This window comes from Grammomys surdaster, unplaced genomic scaffold (assembly GCF_004785775.1).
Source record: "Grammomys surdaster isolate TR1022 unplaced genomic scaffold, NIH_TR_1.0 126197, whole genome shotgun sequence".
Lineage (NCBI taxonomy): Eukaryota > Metazoa > Chordata > Mammalia > Rodentia > Muridae > Grammomys > Grammomys surdaster.
In genome coordinates this window covers 1,035,529-1,055,636 of record NW_021621002.1, presented here as the reverse complement: position 1 = coordinate 1,055,636, position 20,108 = coordinate 1,035,529, and the positions used below count along the sequence as shown (strand labels likewise).

Here is a 20,108-nt window from a genome sequence, read left to right as displayed (position 1 = left end):
AGACTCTTGTACCATTAAGGAGCCAAGGTTTGAAGCAAGCACTCCACATTTCATCTCAGGAAGTGAGAAAATAAAAAGTAAATTAAGCCCAAAGTAAATAGAAGAGTGGAAGTTATATATAAGTTATATATAAAAGCAGAAAGTAATAGAAGAATAGATAGAAAAAGCTAACAATGATGAAAATCAGTTTTTATAAAACATTCCTAAAAGCAATGAACAAAATTATTTCTTGATTGAAGCAAGACAATCAAGAAATAATGAGAGAGCAGCAACTACCAACCCAGGGACAAGGGGGTTTCGCTGCTGATCTAGGAGATATTAAGAAGAAGGCTGGCACACTTTACCAGTGAGCCTCATAAATTAGATGTGCCACCAAGAGACAACAATTGGGAATTTTCTAGAATGCTAATCCTCCATTCTCATCTCATGCTCAAGTAGTCAGGAATCTGAGCTGCATTGTGGGAGGAGAGGTTCAAGACCTTTTTATGGATCTTTCTGAAAGATGACCTTTTTTCTTTTTTTCTTTCCATTTTTTTTTTACATCCCAAAAGCTGCTTCCTCTCCTAGTCTCCCCTCACAGAATCTCTTTCCCCAACCCCCATCCCTTCTTCTCCAAGAGGATGGGCCCTGCTCTCCCACTCCCAACCCCCCACCCCTAACCCAACCCTGTATATTAAGTTCCCCCCAGATTAGGCACCCCAATCTTGTACATTAAGTCTCCCTCAGACTAGGCGCATCCTCTCCCACTGAGGACAGACAAGGCAGCCACCAGAGGCTGAGCTCCATTCCTGTCACATATGTGCCAGGGTCCTCCTTCTAACCCATCTATGTTCTTTAGCTGGTGCCTCAGTCTCTGGGAGTTCCTAGAGGTTCAGGTTAGTTGACTCCATTGGTCTTCCTGTGGGGTTCCCATCTATTTCAGGGCCTTCAATTCTCCCCCACTCCCCACTCTTCCTTAAGAGTCCTCTTTACTTTGCTTATGGCCCTTAGAGTGATAATCTGCTTCTGTTTAACATACCTGAGGCAGTGAGGCCATGCCTTATAAACAAAGACAGCAAGTCATTAGCAACCAAGTGACTTTCTTTCAGCTATAGAAATGTTTTCAAGTAAGAATTACCTAGACGAACCAAGACAAAGAATTTCAAAGAACAATCATGAATTTTATCAAAGAATTCAGGGGGGTTAAATGAGAGAAAAACAAACAAACAAAACCAAAGCAAAGCAACTCAAAGCTTAATAAACTTAAAGAAGATAATAACAAATGTCTACATGGTATCTAAGAGGAAAATATATGGCTGAAGGAAATGACAAATATGACTCAGGATTTGGAAGCAATTAAGTAAATATATACAAATATCAAAGACAACTCAAACAGAATTGAAAAACTCAACAACCCAATTAGGAAACTCAGTGGAAAGTCTTATAAGTTGAATGGATCAAGCAGAAGACAGTATACAAGGGCTTGAAAATAGAGGAATTTGACTACGCAGGCAAAGAATATAACATTTTTTAAAACACAGGATAAAAAGCAGGCAGGAACTGTGAAATATCATGATAAGACCAAATGCTTCATCTATAGGCTTAGATAAAAAAGAAGAACCTCTGGTCAAGAGCACAGACCAGATCTTCCACAAGACATAGAATAAAGCATCCCTCAGTTGGAAAGATATACATCTACAGAAAGTATTCTCAGGATAAACTGGACCAGGAAGGAAGCAGGTACCTCTATCCTAGTATCCAACAAGAGTCTAAAGAGACTAGAACTTATCAGGAGAGATGAAAAATGATACCTAAGCTTTAAAAAGGGAACAATTAACCAAGAACATATTATATTCCTAAACATATATGGACCAAATTCTGGCACAACCAATCTCAGTGAAAGCATACTAGTGGACCTAACGTCTTAATTCTAAGTCAGTTATAGTAGCTGGTTTCAGTACTTCACATTACCCAGTAGACAGATAATTTAAACAAAAAACAAATCTCCTTCCTCAGTATCTTTCTGATAAGTTGGCTTACAGAGCAGCTGCTTCTGTTTCTTTATATTCTCGAAGTCCCTTATATAATTCATACTGCATCCTTATATTTTTGCATAGTTGAGAAGTTATATATTTTCAAACTTATGTCTTTAGAGTTCTTTTCCACAGCCTTAAGGGCTGTCCTGGATGTCCCAGAGTTTACCATTTTATTGAGACATTAGACACACCTTCACCTCCGGCACTCTGTCTTTGATTATCATGGCATCATTAACAGGGAGGACACTCCTTGAAGGAGGAACATAAAATATGTGCATTATTATACAAACAAGCCCTATGCCCATAGCAGCCACAACATTCCTGGAGGCCCACACCTGCTGGCCCTGTTCCAGGGGCAGGAACCATGTCATTCTGTCCCTACCAAGGCTATGCTGGAACCAGCATTTAATTATCTGAAGAATGCTGCCAAAGAACAATGGAAATTAGATTTAAGCTCAGATCCCAGACCTCCAAATTCATGCTCCAAATGCATGCTGTGGCAATATCTTGCTTCTGCACTCTTGGTATAATTATGACACTCTAATGCTGCACAGAAGGCAGTGACAGAAGCTAGCCACTGATGTGAAGGATGAGAAATCATCTGTCCCATCAATCGGAAGCAACAAGTATCTTTAAACAGGATTCGCTCTCTATACAAGAGACTAATGTGAGGAAATTTTCTTTTTATTCAAAATAATGATACTAAATGGGGAGCAGTTTAAGCTTCACAATGGCTTCATCAGACCTCATCTCCAAGTCCCCAAATCACACTCCAAGTGCACATTTCTTGATGGCGGTGAAATCAGCAGGGGGAGGAAGATGCCAAGCAAACAGGTGAAAGCATAGAGTTAGCATACCCCTTTGGACACAAAACAGTTTTAATGGATGGCTGTGCTAATGGGCCTCCACTGCACCATCCCACCTTTAGCAGCACTGGTATTGTACAGCTATAAGGAGCCTCCATTTCCAAAAAGGAGTCGCTGTCTTTTGAAAGAATGAAACTCCTGCTAATCCATTAGTTGGGCATTGTCAACTTTATCAAAAGGGTTAATTTTCTCCCTCCTTCTCCTGTCCCAATTCTTTCCTAATAACTGGCCATGAGTGACATTGCTAACTATTTAAGATGGTGCCGTTCCTAACAGTATGGCATGCTAGCAGTTAATAGCATCCTCATGGCACTTTGACAAAGGTTCTGCAGATCTGGAACAACCATAGATCCAGCCGAAGAACAGGAGGAGATGATCTCACAGCATATATTGCAGCCATCATCACTGAGCTCTCTTAAGCTCTTCAACTGCTAGGCTAATCCTACAGAGCCTTTGATAATGATCTGATGATAGATACTTCCTGCAGAGTAAGGGGATGATTACAGAAGTCAATCCACAAGACTTTGATTTGCGTTTAGAGAGGCAACAACAGAAGGAGCTGGTTCCCGAGTGACAGAGCACAGTGATCATAGATCTCAGAGTCAGAGCAACTTGCAGAACTCCCTTGCTAGCCATGCTTTCAAGGGACCCGTCTTGCTACTGGATTGGCACTAATTTCAATGGATAATTTTGTAGCCTGGGTATACTAAGGAGGAATCCATTCACTTTATATTTTGGCTTGCTTTCCAGCTACTAGTTTTTGCTAAGAGTATTCTGGTAATTTACTTTCTGTACTCCACATGTATAGGATGTTTTGTTTTATTGCCTCCTTGGTGAATATGCAATAGTGCCAGCTGTTTCTGTTAAGATCTGTAATTTTATACTTCGGGGGAACAAGCAGACTAGCATATGGACCTCAGGATTTCTGACTTCTTTCAGGATAGAGTATGCTGAATGTATATGAACCAAATAACAGTATCTCTTCAATTGAAAATCCCCTTTGATGCATTATAAAAGAATTGAAAATGTTTTTTTCTTGTGAAATTTAAGAGCACTTACCAAGCCTTGTAAACCTTATACTGAGCTACATATGCATATACTGGGCAAATTATAAGCTAAACTGGAATAATTAATAGAAGCTAAAATATTATACACTTGAAGGTACACATTGTTCTCACTTTTGTTTATTTAAATTCACCACAGTTTCATATGGTAAATACTATTCTCTCTCCCCCCTCCTCTTCCTCTTCTTCTCTTTCCCTCTCCACTCTCTCCCTCTCTCCTCCTCCCTATGCCATTTCTTTTGCCAATGTTGAGGTTGTAGCTGTTTTGAGACAAGGTCTTGCTATATTTCCCAGGGTGGTCTCATTTCCCAGGATCCTACAATTCTTCTACCTCTGCCTCCCAAGGAAGTGTGACAAGAATGTACCACCATGTCTAACTGTTATTCAATTTTCAAATTATTGAAAAGTTAAGTTTCATGTTTACATAAGCATGTATGTTCTAATGTGTATGTGCAGGTATGCATACAATTTATGCTTGTAAGTGTGGAAGCCAGAGGGTGACATTGGGTGCTTTCTCCAATTGTTCTCCACTCTACACATTGAGATATGGTCTACCGCTTGAACCTAGGACTCTGTGATTCAGGCAGTCTAGCTAGCCAGTTTGCTCTAGGAATCCTTTGTATCTACCTCTAGGATTACTGGGGTTACTGGTGAGCCACCAAGCTACCATGTTTGTGGGTACTGGGTATCTGGACTCTGCTCCTCATGTTTGAATGGTAAATGCTTTACCCAAATAAACCATCTCTCCAGTACCAAAGTGAAGCTTTAATCAAGGTTGTCAGCTTCAGTACTGCTAATATTTTGGATAATTCCTTATTATTTTCTCAGCCAGGGTATCAGTTCACTAGATATCAGTAGTCAGCCTCAGAAGCAATGACTGGAATACCTCACTCTCTGATCTCCTCATGTACATTATGGTGCAGGCACCCACATACACACAATAAGTTTTAGAGAAAAGAAAAGTGACAACTATAAACATCTTTACCCATTGCTAAATGTTCTTTGGGGTGATTTCTCCATTCACTCAAAAATTATTATTAGCTTAGAGAGAGCAAGTAATTCATAAAGGCTTTCTACTTCAAGAAACATAGGTCCTAGAGCTGGGTATCTGGAATCTAGAATAGATGCATCAACCAGTGAAATGCTATTTACATTGTGAAGGTTAAAGGACATAATTTCTGATTCAAAAATAAGAAAGAAAGGGAGAAAGAAAGAAAGAAAGAAAGAAAGAAAGAAAGAAAGAAAGAAAGAAAGAGAAGAAAGAGAAAGAAAGAAAGGGCAGAGAACATGGTTGCGAGTGCTTTCTCCTGTGGAGATATCCCATAGCCACACAGGCCCGGGCCCTGGAAAACTTTCCTACTTTAGGCCCCATGTATCTTGCTCTCCTGCCCCCTTCATCCTCAACAGTGTTTTAGTCCTACTTTATGTACTCTGAGCAATTTGTTGAGGCTGATTTTACAGTTTAGTAAATGAGACTAAGCCCCTGCTCTCACAGAGCCACTAAAGTTCAAGGCCTAGTTATCCTACCAGCACTCTTGGGCGACCTGAGACACAACACAGCATTTCTCAGAAGGCCCTGAATCCTGGCATCCTCTCTGAGGGATGACCTAGGTGGTCAGTGACAAACCACTATCCATGTACCAACAATTCCCATGTGATTTACACATGCCATTTCTATTTCATTCTGAGCTCATAAGAACCCCAGAAAGCAAGTCTATTTGCAAATGAAAGAGAAGAAACCCATTCTAGTAGTTAAAGGGAACCATACATATCCCTGAGTATCCCATAGGGTTACTGAGAGGACTCAGATTTCAGCCCAAATATCCAACACCCTGATCATTACCCCAAACTTTCACTCCACTAACTCTTTGGCTGAAAAATGCCACAGGCATGACTTCTCCCAAGTACATCTTCCATTTATTCACCTCTATCCAGTTTGCTTGGAATTCTTCATCCTTATTCCCTGTCTATGGCATGCAAAACTTAAAGGAATAAATGTTCCAAATTCCAGTTGTGACAGAATGTGAAAAAATTCAGGCAACGATCTCATGAATGTTGAAAAGGTAGTAATACATCAAACAAGATAGAAAACCCAGGGTGAATTTCCTTTTCTCTGTTTCTATTTTTATGAACAAAGAACTATGGATTTACAGAAGACTGATCATATGGCTTCAAAATACTTGAAGATGTTAAGCAAAAAGTACATGATTTGTAAAACTGAAGAAGTGGGTGGTAAGGGGGAGGATTTCCTTCACTTGAATCAGAATCATGTTGTATAAATATAGCTCTTAAAAGATACCATCATTAAACTCTCCTAGGGGCTTCAGCTTTTTGGTTAAGAACAGATACAAAAACATTTCAAAAAAATTTTCCTTTTAAGGGAAGAACAAAAGGGAACAGGGTTACAACTCAGCAGCACAAAAAAGGCCCTGTATTCAACTCTGGGTACCATACCAACTAGTAAGGTGGTATATGTTTGTAATCCTAGCCCTTCAGAAGTGAGTGCAAGAGAAGCAGAAATCTTCATTTACATAAAGCATTTGAGGCCAGCCTAGGCTACTTGAGACCCTGACCTTTAAAAAGGAAAAGAATAACAGGCAGAGGAAAAAAAATGAAATTTCAAAAAAAACATTCTTCCAACCTTTGTACTTTCTGTAGGCTTAACCTACCTCATTTTAGGGTTGCCATTGCTGTGACAAAACACTCACAGCCAAAAACAACTGGGAGAGAAAGGGGTTCATTAGGCTTATGCTTCCATGTCACAATTTATCAGCAAAGGACCAGTTGATTCCATCCTTACATATCCCAGACACTGAGCTTAAGATGGGTCTAGAGATAGGCTTCTTTTTGCCAGTTAAAACTCTGGGCATAACTTGAGAATCACAGTGATCTCCCATCTTCGGAGTTGCTGATGCCCTGAGAGATGCGTTTGGACCTCATTATGAAACCTATGCAATGATTCTGAAACTCACTCTGCAAAACATCACAGAAGAGCCAAGCAATCAACAGTCACGTGTCCCAACATTCAAAAAAATCCTCTTTAAATATGTGAGACACTGCTCTGAACATGTCCCAGCTTGATGATCAGAACAGGAAAATAAAGCTTGGAGCACTGAGGTAGAACAAAGGCATTATGCATTTCCACTCAAAGCTACAGCCCCACGGTGGAGAAACCAAAGGAGAAAAGCAGAGGCAAGGATCCAAGCAAGGATCCACTTTCACATTCTCCCCGTGCATACCATCTGTCTTGCTGACCTCACAGGCCACCATGCTGGCCAGTGCAACAGCCAAATAGGAGTCTGGACATAGGATTACGCAGTGAAATACAAACACCATTTGCAAGCATGAGTCATTTGTCAATCAGAGATTATTTATACATAGAATCACTGACTTTAGTTCTGAACCAGGATAAAAATATATGGAGAATACAAATCTCATTCTTCATAAGCTCAAACGATATTTAAGAAATATCCCGGGGCCAGCAAGTTGGCTCAGCAGGAAAAGGCACTTGTTGCTGAGCCTGATGACCCGAGTTCAATCTCTAGGATCATCATGGTGGAAGCAGAGAGTCAACTGTTGTAAGCAGTCCTTTGACATCCACAAGTACACCATGGCATATATATGCACATGCTTATGTGTGTATCCCCTCTACACAGACACACAGACACACACACACACACACGCACATACATGCACATATACACTACTAACACCACCCAAACCAGCAACAAACAAATAAAATATAGTGAATTTTTAAAAAAAATAAATGCCTACAATAACCACCATACTTCAGCATATTACATTTGTCACTCAAAATATTAAAATCTTGCAGTTATTCCAAGAACAACAAACATCTAACTCTTGTGCCCAGGATCCAATCAGCAAGGAACTGGGAAAGCAGAATTCATTTTAGGTAGAAACATCTAAGAAGATCTCTAGCTGAAAGACAGTGCTTCTAAATTGAATCTTGGTGAAAAAAAAAATATGATTTAAGCAGCTAAGATTGTAAAAAGCAAAACTCTAGAAAGAAGGAAGAAAAATACCCACATTTTCTCTTATACTTATTTTAAAAGTCTTGAAAATAGAGGGAGATGGGGGGGGGTAGAAATATGACTGGGCAAGGGACAAGAGAAGGCCATAGGCTTGGACAGGATCAACTATCATCTGTAAGTGTGAAAATATCACAATGAAACTTGTTTAGAGAAATTAATGTAGAAGAATAAAAATTATGGAAAGGGTATTAATAAAGAAAATTGAAGAAAACAGGCAGACAGAATAGAAAGCTGTTCAGCTAAACTGGAGCTTGGGGTGACTTGAAGGGAGTACCACAGGAACGACAGGAAAGCTGAAGCAAATTTATAATACAGATATAATCAGAAGCAGAACTTCTATCTAAACTATCTAAGTAGAGATAGAATTAAGACAAACAACCAAAACTATTATGCTAAACATTACAGGCTTTCTAGTAATGCTAAAAACTCTAAATCTAATACATCATGACCAAACTCTGAAGTGTCACCGCGTAGACAATCAAGATTAGCCATATAGCTGCTGAGGTAACTTGAGATTTACTCCGGTTTCTCCCCTTAACATTCTGACCAATCACAGATTAGATAATAACCCATAATATTAAAAAAAGAAAAGAAAAAGGTGTGTGCTGTGTGTGTGCATACGCCTGCATGCATATGCAGGCATAAATGTTTGTTGGAAGCATTTTTGACATAGAAATCTTTACTGAGATATGATCCACATCAGACAGTTGGAGAGTAAAATGATATCTAAACATGTTCCTGTTGAAAATTTCTGGAAAATTTAAATTTCATTAATAGTTTTATCTAAATGTATCTGCATAAATGTATGTCAATAAAATCAGACATGGATTCATCTTGTTATATCATCTAGGATAGAAATCACATTTTTCAAGAGCAGCTTGGGAGGATTATATGATTTCTAGGTCTCTATGATTATACAATCTGGCATGCTTCCTCAAAGATGCTGACTTCTCAGGCTGATGACTTGAGGTTGATTTTCTATTGAGAACAACCTGGTGAGAAGTTTTCCTGGAAACAGGTGTATTCTTTGCTCCTCTCCAGCTGGACCTCCTGGACAAGTCTCATTCCAACAGCAAATCAGGGCTCCCTTTAATTGTGTTGAGTTCAAACCCAGGTCAGTGAGGCTTCCTGTGCAGAAAGATGCTTGCTTCAGACCTGCTGTGCCCTTGCACACCTTCTACTGGGCTTCTGGTTTTGAAGAAATAAGCAGCTTTCCACTGATACTAACAATGCCACTGGGAACATTCCCTTGGACTAAGCTCTGCCTTACACTTTATGAATTACTTCAAGAATGATAACTCCCTCTGTTGAGCTGGAATAGGGTGATAATTACTTGAAAGCAGGTATATGGTTTTTCTTTAATATAGCTTTGAGCCATAAATAAATGTATACGTGAAACGAAACAGAAAAAAAAAAAATTCTAGCTAGGCGGTGGTGGCGCACTCCTTTAATCCCAGCACTTTGGAGGCAGAGGCAGGCGGATTTCTGAGTTCGAGGCCAGCCTGGTGTACAGAGTGAGTTCCAGGACAGCCAGGGCTACACAGAGAAACCCTGTCTCGAAAAACCTAAAAAAAAAAAAAAAAGAAAAAGAAAAAGAAAAAGAAAAATTCTAAAAAAAAAAAAAAGATTATTTATGGACACTTAGCTATAATTTCCTTGATGTCCAAATCAAACCTACACAATAGGAAATTTATAGAGCATGCATACCATTTAGTTTTCTGACACTAAAACACCAGTTTTATTTGGCTAAAAATGCAGTGAGGTAACAGGGCTGGCAAGAGCTCAGTGTATAAAGGTGACTGATAACCCAAGGTCATTCCCCAGGATACACAAAATGGAAAAAGAAGATTGACCCTTTCTCATTGCTCTCTGACCTCCCCATAAGCATCATGCCATGAGCAAGCATCCTCAGATATATACACACAAATAAAGAAATGAAAAAGGTTTATGGTAAACAAATAACTTCATTTAAAATTCAAAAGCCACTGTTACCCACAATGATACAATTATTTCTAACATGAAAAAGAATTCCCAGCTACTTCCACCCCAAAGGAACCTTGTTGGCAAACACATAGTTAAGCAGAATAGTACCTAACTCGTGTTAGTGGAACAATAGACTTAAATTGCCTACCATTCATCTAACAAAGATGATCCAGAGCTTCTAGAAAAGCCTCGGGCAAAGTCACTCTGGAAGTAGTTAAAGGTCAGCTACAGGGGTTCAAGAAGGCCACAAATTATTAAACTTTCAGGTGTGCTGATAGACTAAACAATAAGGCACAGTAAAAGTGACTCTTTGCCAGCAGTGTGCCACCTCAGGTAACAACTGAGACACAAGTAGCTTCCACTGTGGCCACTTGGGCCACTCAGCTCTAGAAGCCACACAAGAAGTGTAATTTTCCTGAGACTATCATGCAGTAGGAATAAGTGGAAATATTTGGAGATTGAAATCTCTGTGAGTTGAGAGGGATGCTGGGAAGGCAGGACCACCAGAGAAATGGAGCACCAGAGGTCTGGCCATGACTGACAAAGCCCTCCTGCAAGGCAACCCCAGCTGACACCAGTTAGGTCACATTCAAACCATCCTGACAGTTCCCAACCTGAATTTCCTAACCGTAAAATCATGAACGAAATGAAATGGCTATTTTGAGCCACTGTACTGAGAACATTTTAATATTTATAATACAACAGTAGAACATAGATTGATCTAATATGAAAAATATTTGGAGTAGAAGAGTTTAAACTGGCCTTAATTAATAGATTTATAATTTATAATTAATAAAATTGCATTAAGCATTGATAAAGCTAGAACAGTGCAGTCTTTATTCTTGTAATATAATAAAAAATATAAGAGCTTTCACAACAGATATGCAAAAATACGCTTTCATAAATAGCCATAGTAATTTGAACGTTGACAAGATTGAACAGCTCTACCCACCTGTCTGTCTCCCTTTAAAATACAATTTAAAATACGATTTAAAATACAATTGAGGGGATACTGAACTGTTTCATATCCCTGACGAATCCATGTAAAAAAAATGTCAATCACATTTTACTACTGAAAAATATAGTACCCTCCATTCCAAGTGATTAATTTATATTCTGCTCAGTGGTTCTCATGCAATTACTACCATGAACCCAACGAACGTAGACAAGACAGAAGTGTGTAGATGGCTGTGTAAGCCAACAACATTTGTAATAGGGTAGCAACGTCCAGGAAGCCTTCAAATTGTAGCCAACTTTCCTCTCAGTAACTCACATCGTCCGGCTGCATATAACGTCTTTGGACTGCAGACTTTACTTGGAAACCACAGAACACACGAATTTCTTCTAGATGACACTGATTAGAAAAGTTGATAATAAATGTCTGTCTAAAGATGTTTTGTTAAAACCATTGAAAACTTTTATTTGTACCAATGGTTTTCCTCTTGATATAATCCATTTAAATGTATAATACTGAACTCAAATGAAGAGCCAACCCTTGTCTTCTAGGCTAAATTGTAGACTTTAAACAATTGGAAACGAAAGGCCCATGCATGCCTATTTCTCTGGAATGTACTTTACAAGTTCAGTAGCATAGGATATTTTAGCACTGGTGTTAATTATATCCCTAATGAGTCTCCTGAATGAAGACCACTAAGACAGGAGGAGTTGATGGCATTATTTGTTCAAAGTCTATTTGTGGTGAATGTTAGCACTCTTGTCCTGACTTCCATTCCACCATGACACTCCAACCCGATTCTTCCAAAATTAATTCACCTTTCCTGGGACGATCCCATGACATCATTTAGTATATAAAGTATCAAGTGTATATGTCATAAGAAAATACTTTGTTTCTATTTTAATCAACTCAAAGTTAAATTGCATAGGATTCCATTGGACCCATCTCCCTAGTGCTATCAACAGTAATGGGGTCATGGAAAATCAACTCAAAGGTTCAGTCTATAAGAACAATTAGCAGTACTTCTTCATGTAACAACATTTAGTAGGAGAGAACAATATTCAGGCATGTGGCAGATGAACCAAAAGGTATCATACACTAGACATCCATCATTAAATACAGAGGAAGAGAAAAAGATGAAGCAGCTATGCGACACACAGAAGGCAGACATCTCAGAGCATTATCTAATAGAGGGGGCTAGTTTGAGTCAGAGAAGGACTAGCCTAAGCCAAAAGAAAGTGTCTGCAAGTGCATCTCTCCCAACCACGGGCAGTACACACAGTATCTATCCACCCTCCTCCTTGTTGTCCTGGGTAACTTTGATGTTAATACTTTTTCCCTGCATCACATCAGAAAGGTTCCCAGACACACATGGTCTATTCCCACAGATAAGCCTCATGTAAATACATGCATGAAAAGATCACCAAAGTTCTTCCTAAGAAACCATCCCCTCCCCAACAGGCAGCTACCATCATGGTTAGAATTAGAACCAGAAGGCCATAGAGAAAGTTTATACAGTTAGGGAGAATGTTGGCAGTGGCAAGATGTGCTGCTGGTGACGTTAAAGAGGTCATAGAAGGCTGTGTGTGCCATCATCTCTAATAGGATTATGAAAACAAAACACTAAAACACAGTGCCTGAATGAACAAATTGGGCATGGTAGCTCATGTCTTTACCCCCAGCACTCAGAAAGCTGATGCTAAAGGGTTGCAATTAGTTTAAGGACACTGTCCACTGCAGAGTGAACTCTAGCTCATCTTAGGATACAGAGGGAGACCTTGTTTCAAACAAACCAAAATGAAGTATCACACATGTGAAGTAAAGCATAGGCTGAATTTCTCAACTGTAGTCATTATTTTACCATGCGTTCATATATCAAAACATCATATTGGAAACTTTAAATATGCATCAGACAAAGCATGAATCAATCGATCAATCTGACCACGGTGCACATAACATTTCTCAAGTTCACTTATTATTCCATCACTTAGAGGTTGTACCCACTTTCCCTGCATGGATCACTTGTGTACATGCACAAATACCCATGCCCCTCGACACTAGGAAGCACCTTCTGCTGAAGGAGCAGGGTAATAGGAGATGCCATCACATATGCCTGTGAGAGCTGGGATTTGCTCAAATACTGATAAGACGCACTGGAATGGCAAATGCAAAGGATGCAGGTTGGAGTATTGTATCCACATGGGGCAAAGCCAGTGTGTGCCAAAGAGCTTCAAGGTCCCTCACCAAAGTGCCTGCAAAGCACAGCCCAGAGCCAGGCCAGGACCTTGTGTAAGTAGGTACGCTTAGAGAACATGACAGATTCTTCTTGAAATCACCCTTCCTACAGTCAAATCAAAAGGCTGCCCTTGCTCCAATGCTCCAATAGACTCTATTTCTGGGCAGCTTTTCCTCAGTGACTCAGGCGAATGAGAATCCAAAATGCATGTAAAGTGTCTTTGTTCCTCACCCAGGAAGCATCACCTCCCAACTGTCCTCTCAGCCTAGTCCCTTCTTGGTCAAAGTATTGGAAAAATCACTTGATAACAGTAATATAACAGTAATGATAACAGTAATGAATCCACAGGATCTACTCTCATGAGCTGTCTACCCACTGAGATGCACCGTACAACATACAATTAATTTTAATTTATAGCAGTAGCAACAATTGGGAGATAAAGCAGGCAACTCACTGAGAACTCAAGGATTGTTTATTACGATTCCAATGTACCACAAGCCAAACCTGGGAAGAGCTGAATCACAACACAGCCGACCCCACCCCAGAAGGTTCTTCTCTCCCAGAAAGATGCGCTTACCTCTGGGACGTTTTCTTATATTTCCTCCTGTAGGAAAAGAAGCATAAACACATGTCAGACAGATCCTTTGGCAGGCGCTGGAGGAAGGGATTACTTTATCAGGGACAGGAATGTGTGTCAACAATTCTAGGGTTTCATTCTGTGTTGTGGTTTTACAGTTCAGCTGCTAGTCTGTGACTGTTGTCATATTTTGGACTGGCAGAAACACACGTAGCCTTCATGGTAAAAAGGGAGCTTTCTAGGAGTTCAAGGGTTCTGCTGCCATGTGCTTCCCTTCTTCCCGTTGAAGACAGTGTGAGATCCTGACCAAGGTCAAGCTTAAAGATAACAAGATCCAGGCTCAGACCTCAGCCTTTACATTTACAAGATCCATTGGGTTGGAACAAAGGGTGTAGAGGCTTACAAGAGGTCTTTTGTGTTGTCCACTTAATGGCCAATGGTTATTAGTTATTTGTATCTTTATCATTGTTATCATCCCCATCATCAAGCAGCAAGGGTCCTTCAGAGGGATGTGTGTGTGTGTGTGTGTGTGTGTGTGTGTGTGTGTGTGTGTCTGTCTGTCTGTCTGTCTGTCTGTCTGTGTCTGTGTGTGTGTGCAGGTGTGCATGCTGGGAATCACACATGGCCTTAAGTATATGTAGATTACTGAAGCTCACCCCAAGACTAAGGGCCTTACATGGTCCTTTTTAAAATGTAAATATGTTATACAGCTAAACCATGAAATCAGAAATAGATTTTCAAAGAAGGATGAAATGAGAAACTAGACAGTGAGAAAGTCTAGGAGCAGATGATAGAAGCAATGTCTGTGCATACTAAAAGTTTGGTTTTCCACACTAAAAGGACTTCCCTGGGAAACAGAAGAGGCCAAGGTACAGCATATCTTTGCTACTTCCTTGATGCTAGCCTTGGACAAATCTCATGTCCTGTTGGATTACTGATCCATCAAATAGAGACTTGACACCCGTCTTGGCTATTTTACCAATACATAGAGGAAAATGGCCTTAAAAACATGGTAACCCAATACTTCAATGTAATTTACGATTATGTCAGTTTTGTATCAGTCCCTGAGAACCACAACAGAGTGAGCAGATCCTTCAGTCCAGAGAACAAGAAGGAAAGAAAATCTAGGAGAGGAAGATCTGTCTCCTTAAGTCATCTCTAAGCTTCCCTTTCTTGTCTCATCTATTTTGGCACGTCCCCAAATCAAGGCAAATCCCACACAAATAATGTCATGGTATTTGAAAGTCAGTATTTAATGCCCAAGAAACCATTTAAGTCCATGGAGAAACTAAGGAAAGGTTGAAAGTCACCCAAAGGCAAATAATAATAAGATGGGCACTTTGGTTAGAATTCCAACTAATCCTTCAGGAACTAGCGTCAGCAGAGGAGTCTCAGGAGATCTGAGTAAGGAGGCCTGTGCCGCTGGCTTTCACACTACCTTGTGTCTTTCGGAGTTGTACAAAGGCACTGTTGGGAGGGGTGAGAGGACCAGCAGGGAATGGAAAGAAGAGCTTGGCTTTCAGCACCTGCTCATAACCACTTACATCTTGCTAACTTATGTCTCCCATTTCTTTTGGAGAGAATTTACTCTAGGAAGAATACAAGGCATACATCTAAAGTGGTATTTTATAATAGCAATTGTAAGACATTGTTTGGGGGTTTAACTCTAATTTAATAACCTCGCTGGCAAGGAGGCCTCGAATCCAGCTCTGTTGTAAATCACATTTTAGTATCCATGTACATGAAAAGGACAAAATCATTTCAACTAGAAATCAGATATTTAATTCACCAGGAACAGGCTCCTGCCATGTACTGAGTCTTCCAAGTGTTCGATTTCCCCTGCTACTGCTTTTAGCTTGTGAGATTAGAAACCTAGTCACATGGACCTCTGCATCTATCCCAAAGGTTTGCACGTCAACTCACACAGAGTCAGCCGATTACAAATAGCCACTGGCCAAGCAAAGAGAGTCTTTGCAGCTGTCATCCACACATGTCCAAACGTGGCTTCTGTATTTGTTAGACCAAGGGAAAGGAAGACTCAGTACTATCCCATTCCTGATACATCTCAATTCCAGAAAATTGGTTTTGGCAGTAAGGTTTTTCCTTTCTTGTCTCATCAGTTTAGACACTTTCCCAAATCAAGGTGATTCCCGTCCAAATAACGTCATGTTTGTTTGAAAGTAAGCATTTAAAGCACAAGAAAACTCTCAAGTCCATGACCAACACTCCAGGTCCAATACTCAGGTATTGACAGCACAGCAGGTACCCAGACACTGAGTCCTGTACATCCTTCAGGTCTCAGTTGATGTATCACCTCCTCATAGGGCCTCCCAAGCTTGAAAAGCCTTCAGCCGTGTTTCATGGTGGTCTGTGCTCCTAATACAGTTTCTTAAGGCTCCAACTGGTCCTGATGCACTGCACTGATGGCAAGAATCTGTTCACTGTCTGCCAGCATCCCTCCCTTGCCTATCATGGCAGCTGTCCACAATGTTTTAGTAAAATGAATGCACTTAGCAAGAAACAAAAAATGCTTTAACATTACTCTTTTCATTTAGTGAGAAATTTACTAAGAAAGTAAAGACAGCTGTAATAGTCTTGGTTTCCTACATAAAAGAGAAAAATAAGAAGGGGTCTGGGGAGTTAGCTCACCATTGGTGCCTCTCATTTTTCCATTCCAATCTTTGAACTGCAAATAACTTATTCAAATAACCTGCAAAGCCTAGAGAGGTTGAACATACTCCATACTTCATTGAAGTGAGGCTCAAAAAAAAAAAAAAATCAAGCAACTAGTTAAGTAATTAAATTACTAAACAATCAGATTAAATAACTAGTTCTAAGAATATACAGGCTTAAAGAGGTTGATACAGAAAATAAAATTCTGAAGCTCTTAAGGAATGTTGAGAAGAATTATGCAAACGGTGAAAAGATTCCAGCAGGAAGTCTAGATGCTAGCAGAAAACAAGCCCAAAGGCAGTAAAACACTCCATTCAAATGCAGGAAATGAGCTGGAAAAGAAACCCAGGTTATTCCAGGCCTTTTGTGGCTGAAGAACTTTAGCAGAATTCACCCCTGACTCACTTCTTGTAAGAATGCTATTGTTTTGGTTTACTGAGTTTACTTTAAACACATGAGTTGTGAAAAGTTGAAGCAATACAGCAGAATCTTACAGTACATGTAGCTAGATTGAGCTGATGTAGAAGGAAGACGGGCTGAAGCCCCTTGCTCTGGCATCTAGCTAAACTGACAGCGGGGTGGGAGCTGCAGGCCATCTTTATGAGGCCAGGCTGGGAAAGAAAGATCTGCCCTCTGGGATAGGCTCCACTGTTTCACACCTCCCAACACACACACACACACGCACACACGCACACACGCACACACATTTGGCAGAGACATACACACATGAATGCCTGCATACAAGCTAGCATTTCTGGTTTGCATGCTGCCTTTTGTTAAAGGGCATTAAGAGTAATGCTTGTGAACAATTCTCAATGCTCAAGTCCATTCTTGAACTTGATGTGTTCAACAGTTTATATCATTTCCAAACTACCAGTTTCTTTCACCTCTGAAAAATCTATGTAATATTGATAATATTCATTTTGCTATGTGGCAGAAAGTTCAGTGTAACAGGTTCCACTAAGCAGGTGGCACAGAACTGTGCATCCAGAAAATTTTCAAGAAAGGGTCAGCTGCTACAATAATGGCAGTAATGTTGCAAAAACAACAACAGAATTCTGATGCAATGTGACTTCAAATTTTGTCCTGGGGGAGAATGGTTCAGTGATTAAAAATTTCAAGAAAACATTGAACATTACTTTTTTGGAATGGAAAGAACGAATACTTAGTTCTCATCTTGGAATAATAGGCCCACAAAGAAAGCAGGTATTAACCTCAGTCCCGCTTGGAACTAAAAGCCTGCCTGGCTTTCCTCCATGCTGAAAGGACTCTACACACTGCACACAGCTCTGGCAATGTGCTGGCTAGTCCAGCAGGCTGTGCATCTCCCTATGATGTCAAAGTCAGGCCACTCCTCAGAGATAGAAAAACAAACAAACAAACAAACAGCCCAACACTAGAAATTTCTGATACCAAAAGACAGTTTTATCAAGCATTCATATAATCAATGAACAATTCCCTAGACACTGAATTTAGCATCTTGCCTACACAGCAACCTTAAGTGTTCCTAGGAAGCTGGCATGCAATGCAGTCACCATGTATTACAAGAATGTCTAACTAATAAACATTCCTTTACTTCTTACACAAACTGAAAGAGCACTGATCTTCACCAAAATTCTGTTTTCTTAAGTCATATTTCAATGAAACTGTGGCTGGTATTATCAAATGGTGTGTGTGTGTGTGTGTGTGTGTATGTATGTATGTATGTATGTATGTGTGTGTTGTGCATAAATGCCAGTGTACAAAACAGCAGAAGTGAGTCCCAAAACTTCATCTTGAAGGCATCAGTCCTTGGGCATTTAGTGAAATGGAAGTGGATCCTGAGGCTAGAGCATCATCAAAGACAGAGCACTGATCTCAATCATTCTGCAGGCTCCCAGAGCTCTTCATGGCTATGTCATATAGCAAGGTCTTCCAGCCTCTGTGCTTAGTTTTTCCTCTCTTGGCCACAGTCAAGTTAGTAGATGATGAAACTGAGTAAGCCTAAGCTGTGCTTCTGGTCTTAGTAAGAATGGACATTCCCAGGAGCCCAGTAGAGACAAACACATCCAAATACCAAGAAACAAGAGCTGTGTCAAGGAGCCAAGGAGCTCTCAAATGACTTTGTTTGCTTGCATTTTGATGGCTGGGAGTTCCAAAGCTATAGGCATGGCTTTAGTCAAAAGTAAGTATCAAGTATGCCAAAGTCAGGCATAAGATTCAAGAATGTTTTTCTAATTTCCTGGATAAGTGAGAATGATTGGTTACTGATACTAAATTATGGAATGCCTGGTAGTAGCTTTCACGCTTCTAGAGTGTGTATCTGAGCAGAAGCTATACGGGTACCTCAATAACAAGGTTTATAATAAGCTTAATATTCCAGCAAGCTGAGTGTGACTAGCTGAAATGTCTAGGGTTCCACTTTAGGTTGACAGCAAGGCACCACCCATTTGAGTACAGTAATGTTAGGGTATAAGAAAAACGAATACATAGCCATACATCTGGGTTTCCTGGGAGAGTGACTCATAATGGAGAGGATCATGTCTTCATTTTTTTCTATGGAGACCATAGCACTGTGCACAGATAGATACGAAAATCTTACTTCTCAACCCTTGGAGAATCAGACTTGGAGAAAAACAAAGTACTTTATAACTGACTACATGTTCTCACAAGGCTGGATCATGTGTGTCACTGTGGGAAAGTGAACCGAGACAGAATGCTACAAATGGCTGTGGAATGACCCAGGACCAGACTGGTCATCTGATCCTCCGGTTTTGTTTTGCATTGGAATGCCTGGTCCAGACTGAAACGAAATGGATATGACCAGACATTTCTACTGATTTCTTAAACCACTTGTATGAACACTCTCTGGGGTTCTGATAATGGATAACCTTTGTGTATTTTTCTCTTTCCTTTCAACAATTCATTTTTATAATGCATTCATTAAAACCTGAGTTTTTACAACTGCGTATACTGATTGTCTTCTGGCCTTTCCACATTTTGAGTAACAAGATGCCAGTGAAAACACATGAGATTTACGATTCTCACATTTCCACTAAGTACCCAGAGGTGAGAGGGAAAACAGCAAAGAGAATCTCTTCTTTTACAGGTACGAATGTCTCTTTTTAATTCTTATTGCCTTTATTTATATATTCATATGTGTATGGAAAAGTACACACCATGTAACAGTGCATGTGAACAATTCTAGTTCCTGGAGATCCAATACCCTCTTCTGGCCTCTATACTAGGCATGGCATACATGAGGTGTACACATGAGGTTCCTCACTAGAGGAAACCTGGTAAAAAGTTAGTTCTCTTCTCCTACCACATAGGTCTCAGAGATCAAACTCAGATCATCATGCTTGGCAGTTAGCACCTTTTCCTACTGAACCATTTCTCCAGCCCCTACACAAATATTTCTTAGCTGATGAGCTTCAAAACAAAATTGCATGTGCCCAAAGATCCAAGCCAGAACAAATGATAATAGTGAAATGATATAGATTCACTTTAACCCAATTGTTATTGAATAGTCTTGGTCTTTGTTATTATTTTCTAAGAGATATTTTCTGGTGATATTTTTATAGAAGAAAAAAAATGTTCTTAGAACTCATGCCCTCTACCGTAGCTCAATTAAAAATAAAAGTTCTATTCTGGACAAATCTCTCTCTCTCTCTCTCTCTCTCTCTCTCTCTCTCTCTCTCTCTCTCT

At 39.9% G+C, this 20,108-nt stretch overlaps 1 protein-coding gene across 2 annotated transcripts in view; it reads right to left on the bottom strand.

The window, feature by feature from the left end:
* Window positions 1-20,108, bottom strand: part of Pde1c (phosphodiesterase 1C) — a 429,900-nt gene that overhangs the window by 215,281 nt on the left and 194,511 nt on the right. Inside the window, exon 2 of one of the 2 annotated variants that reach the window (XM_028758346.1) lies at window positions 13,749-13,775. The exons of the other annotated variant lie outside the window; for it this stretch is intronic. Within the exon in view, the coding sequence (XP_028614179.1) occupies window positions 13,749-13,775 (27 nt within the window). The remainder of the gene's footprint in view (window positions 1-13,748; window positions 13,776-20,108) is intronic. 2 annotated transcript variants of the gene reach the window in all.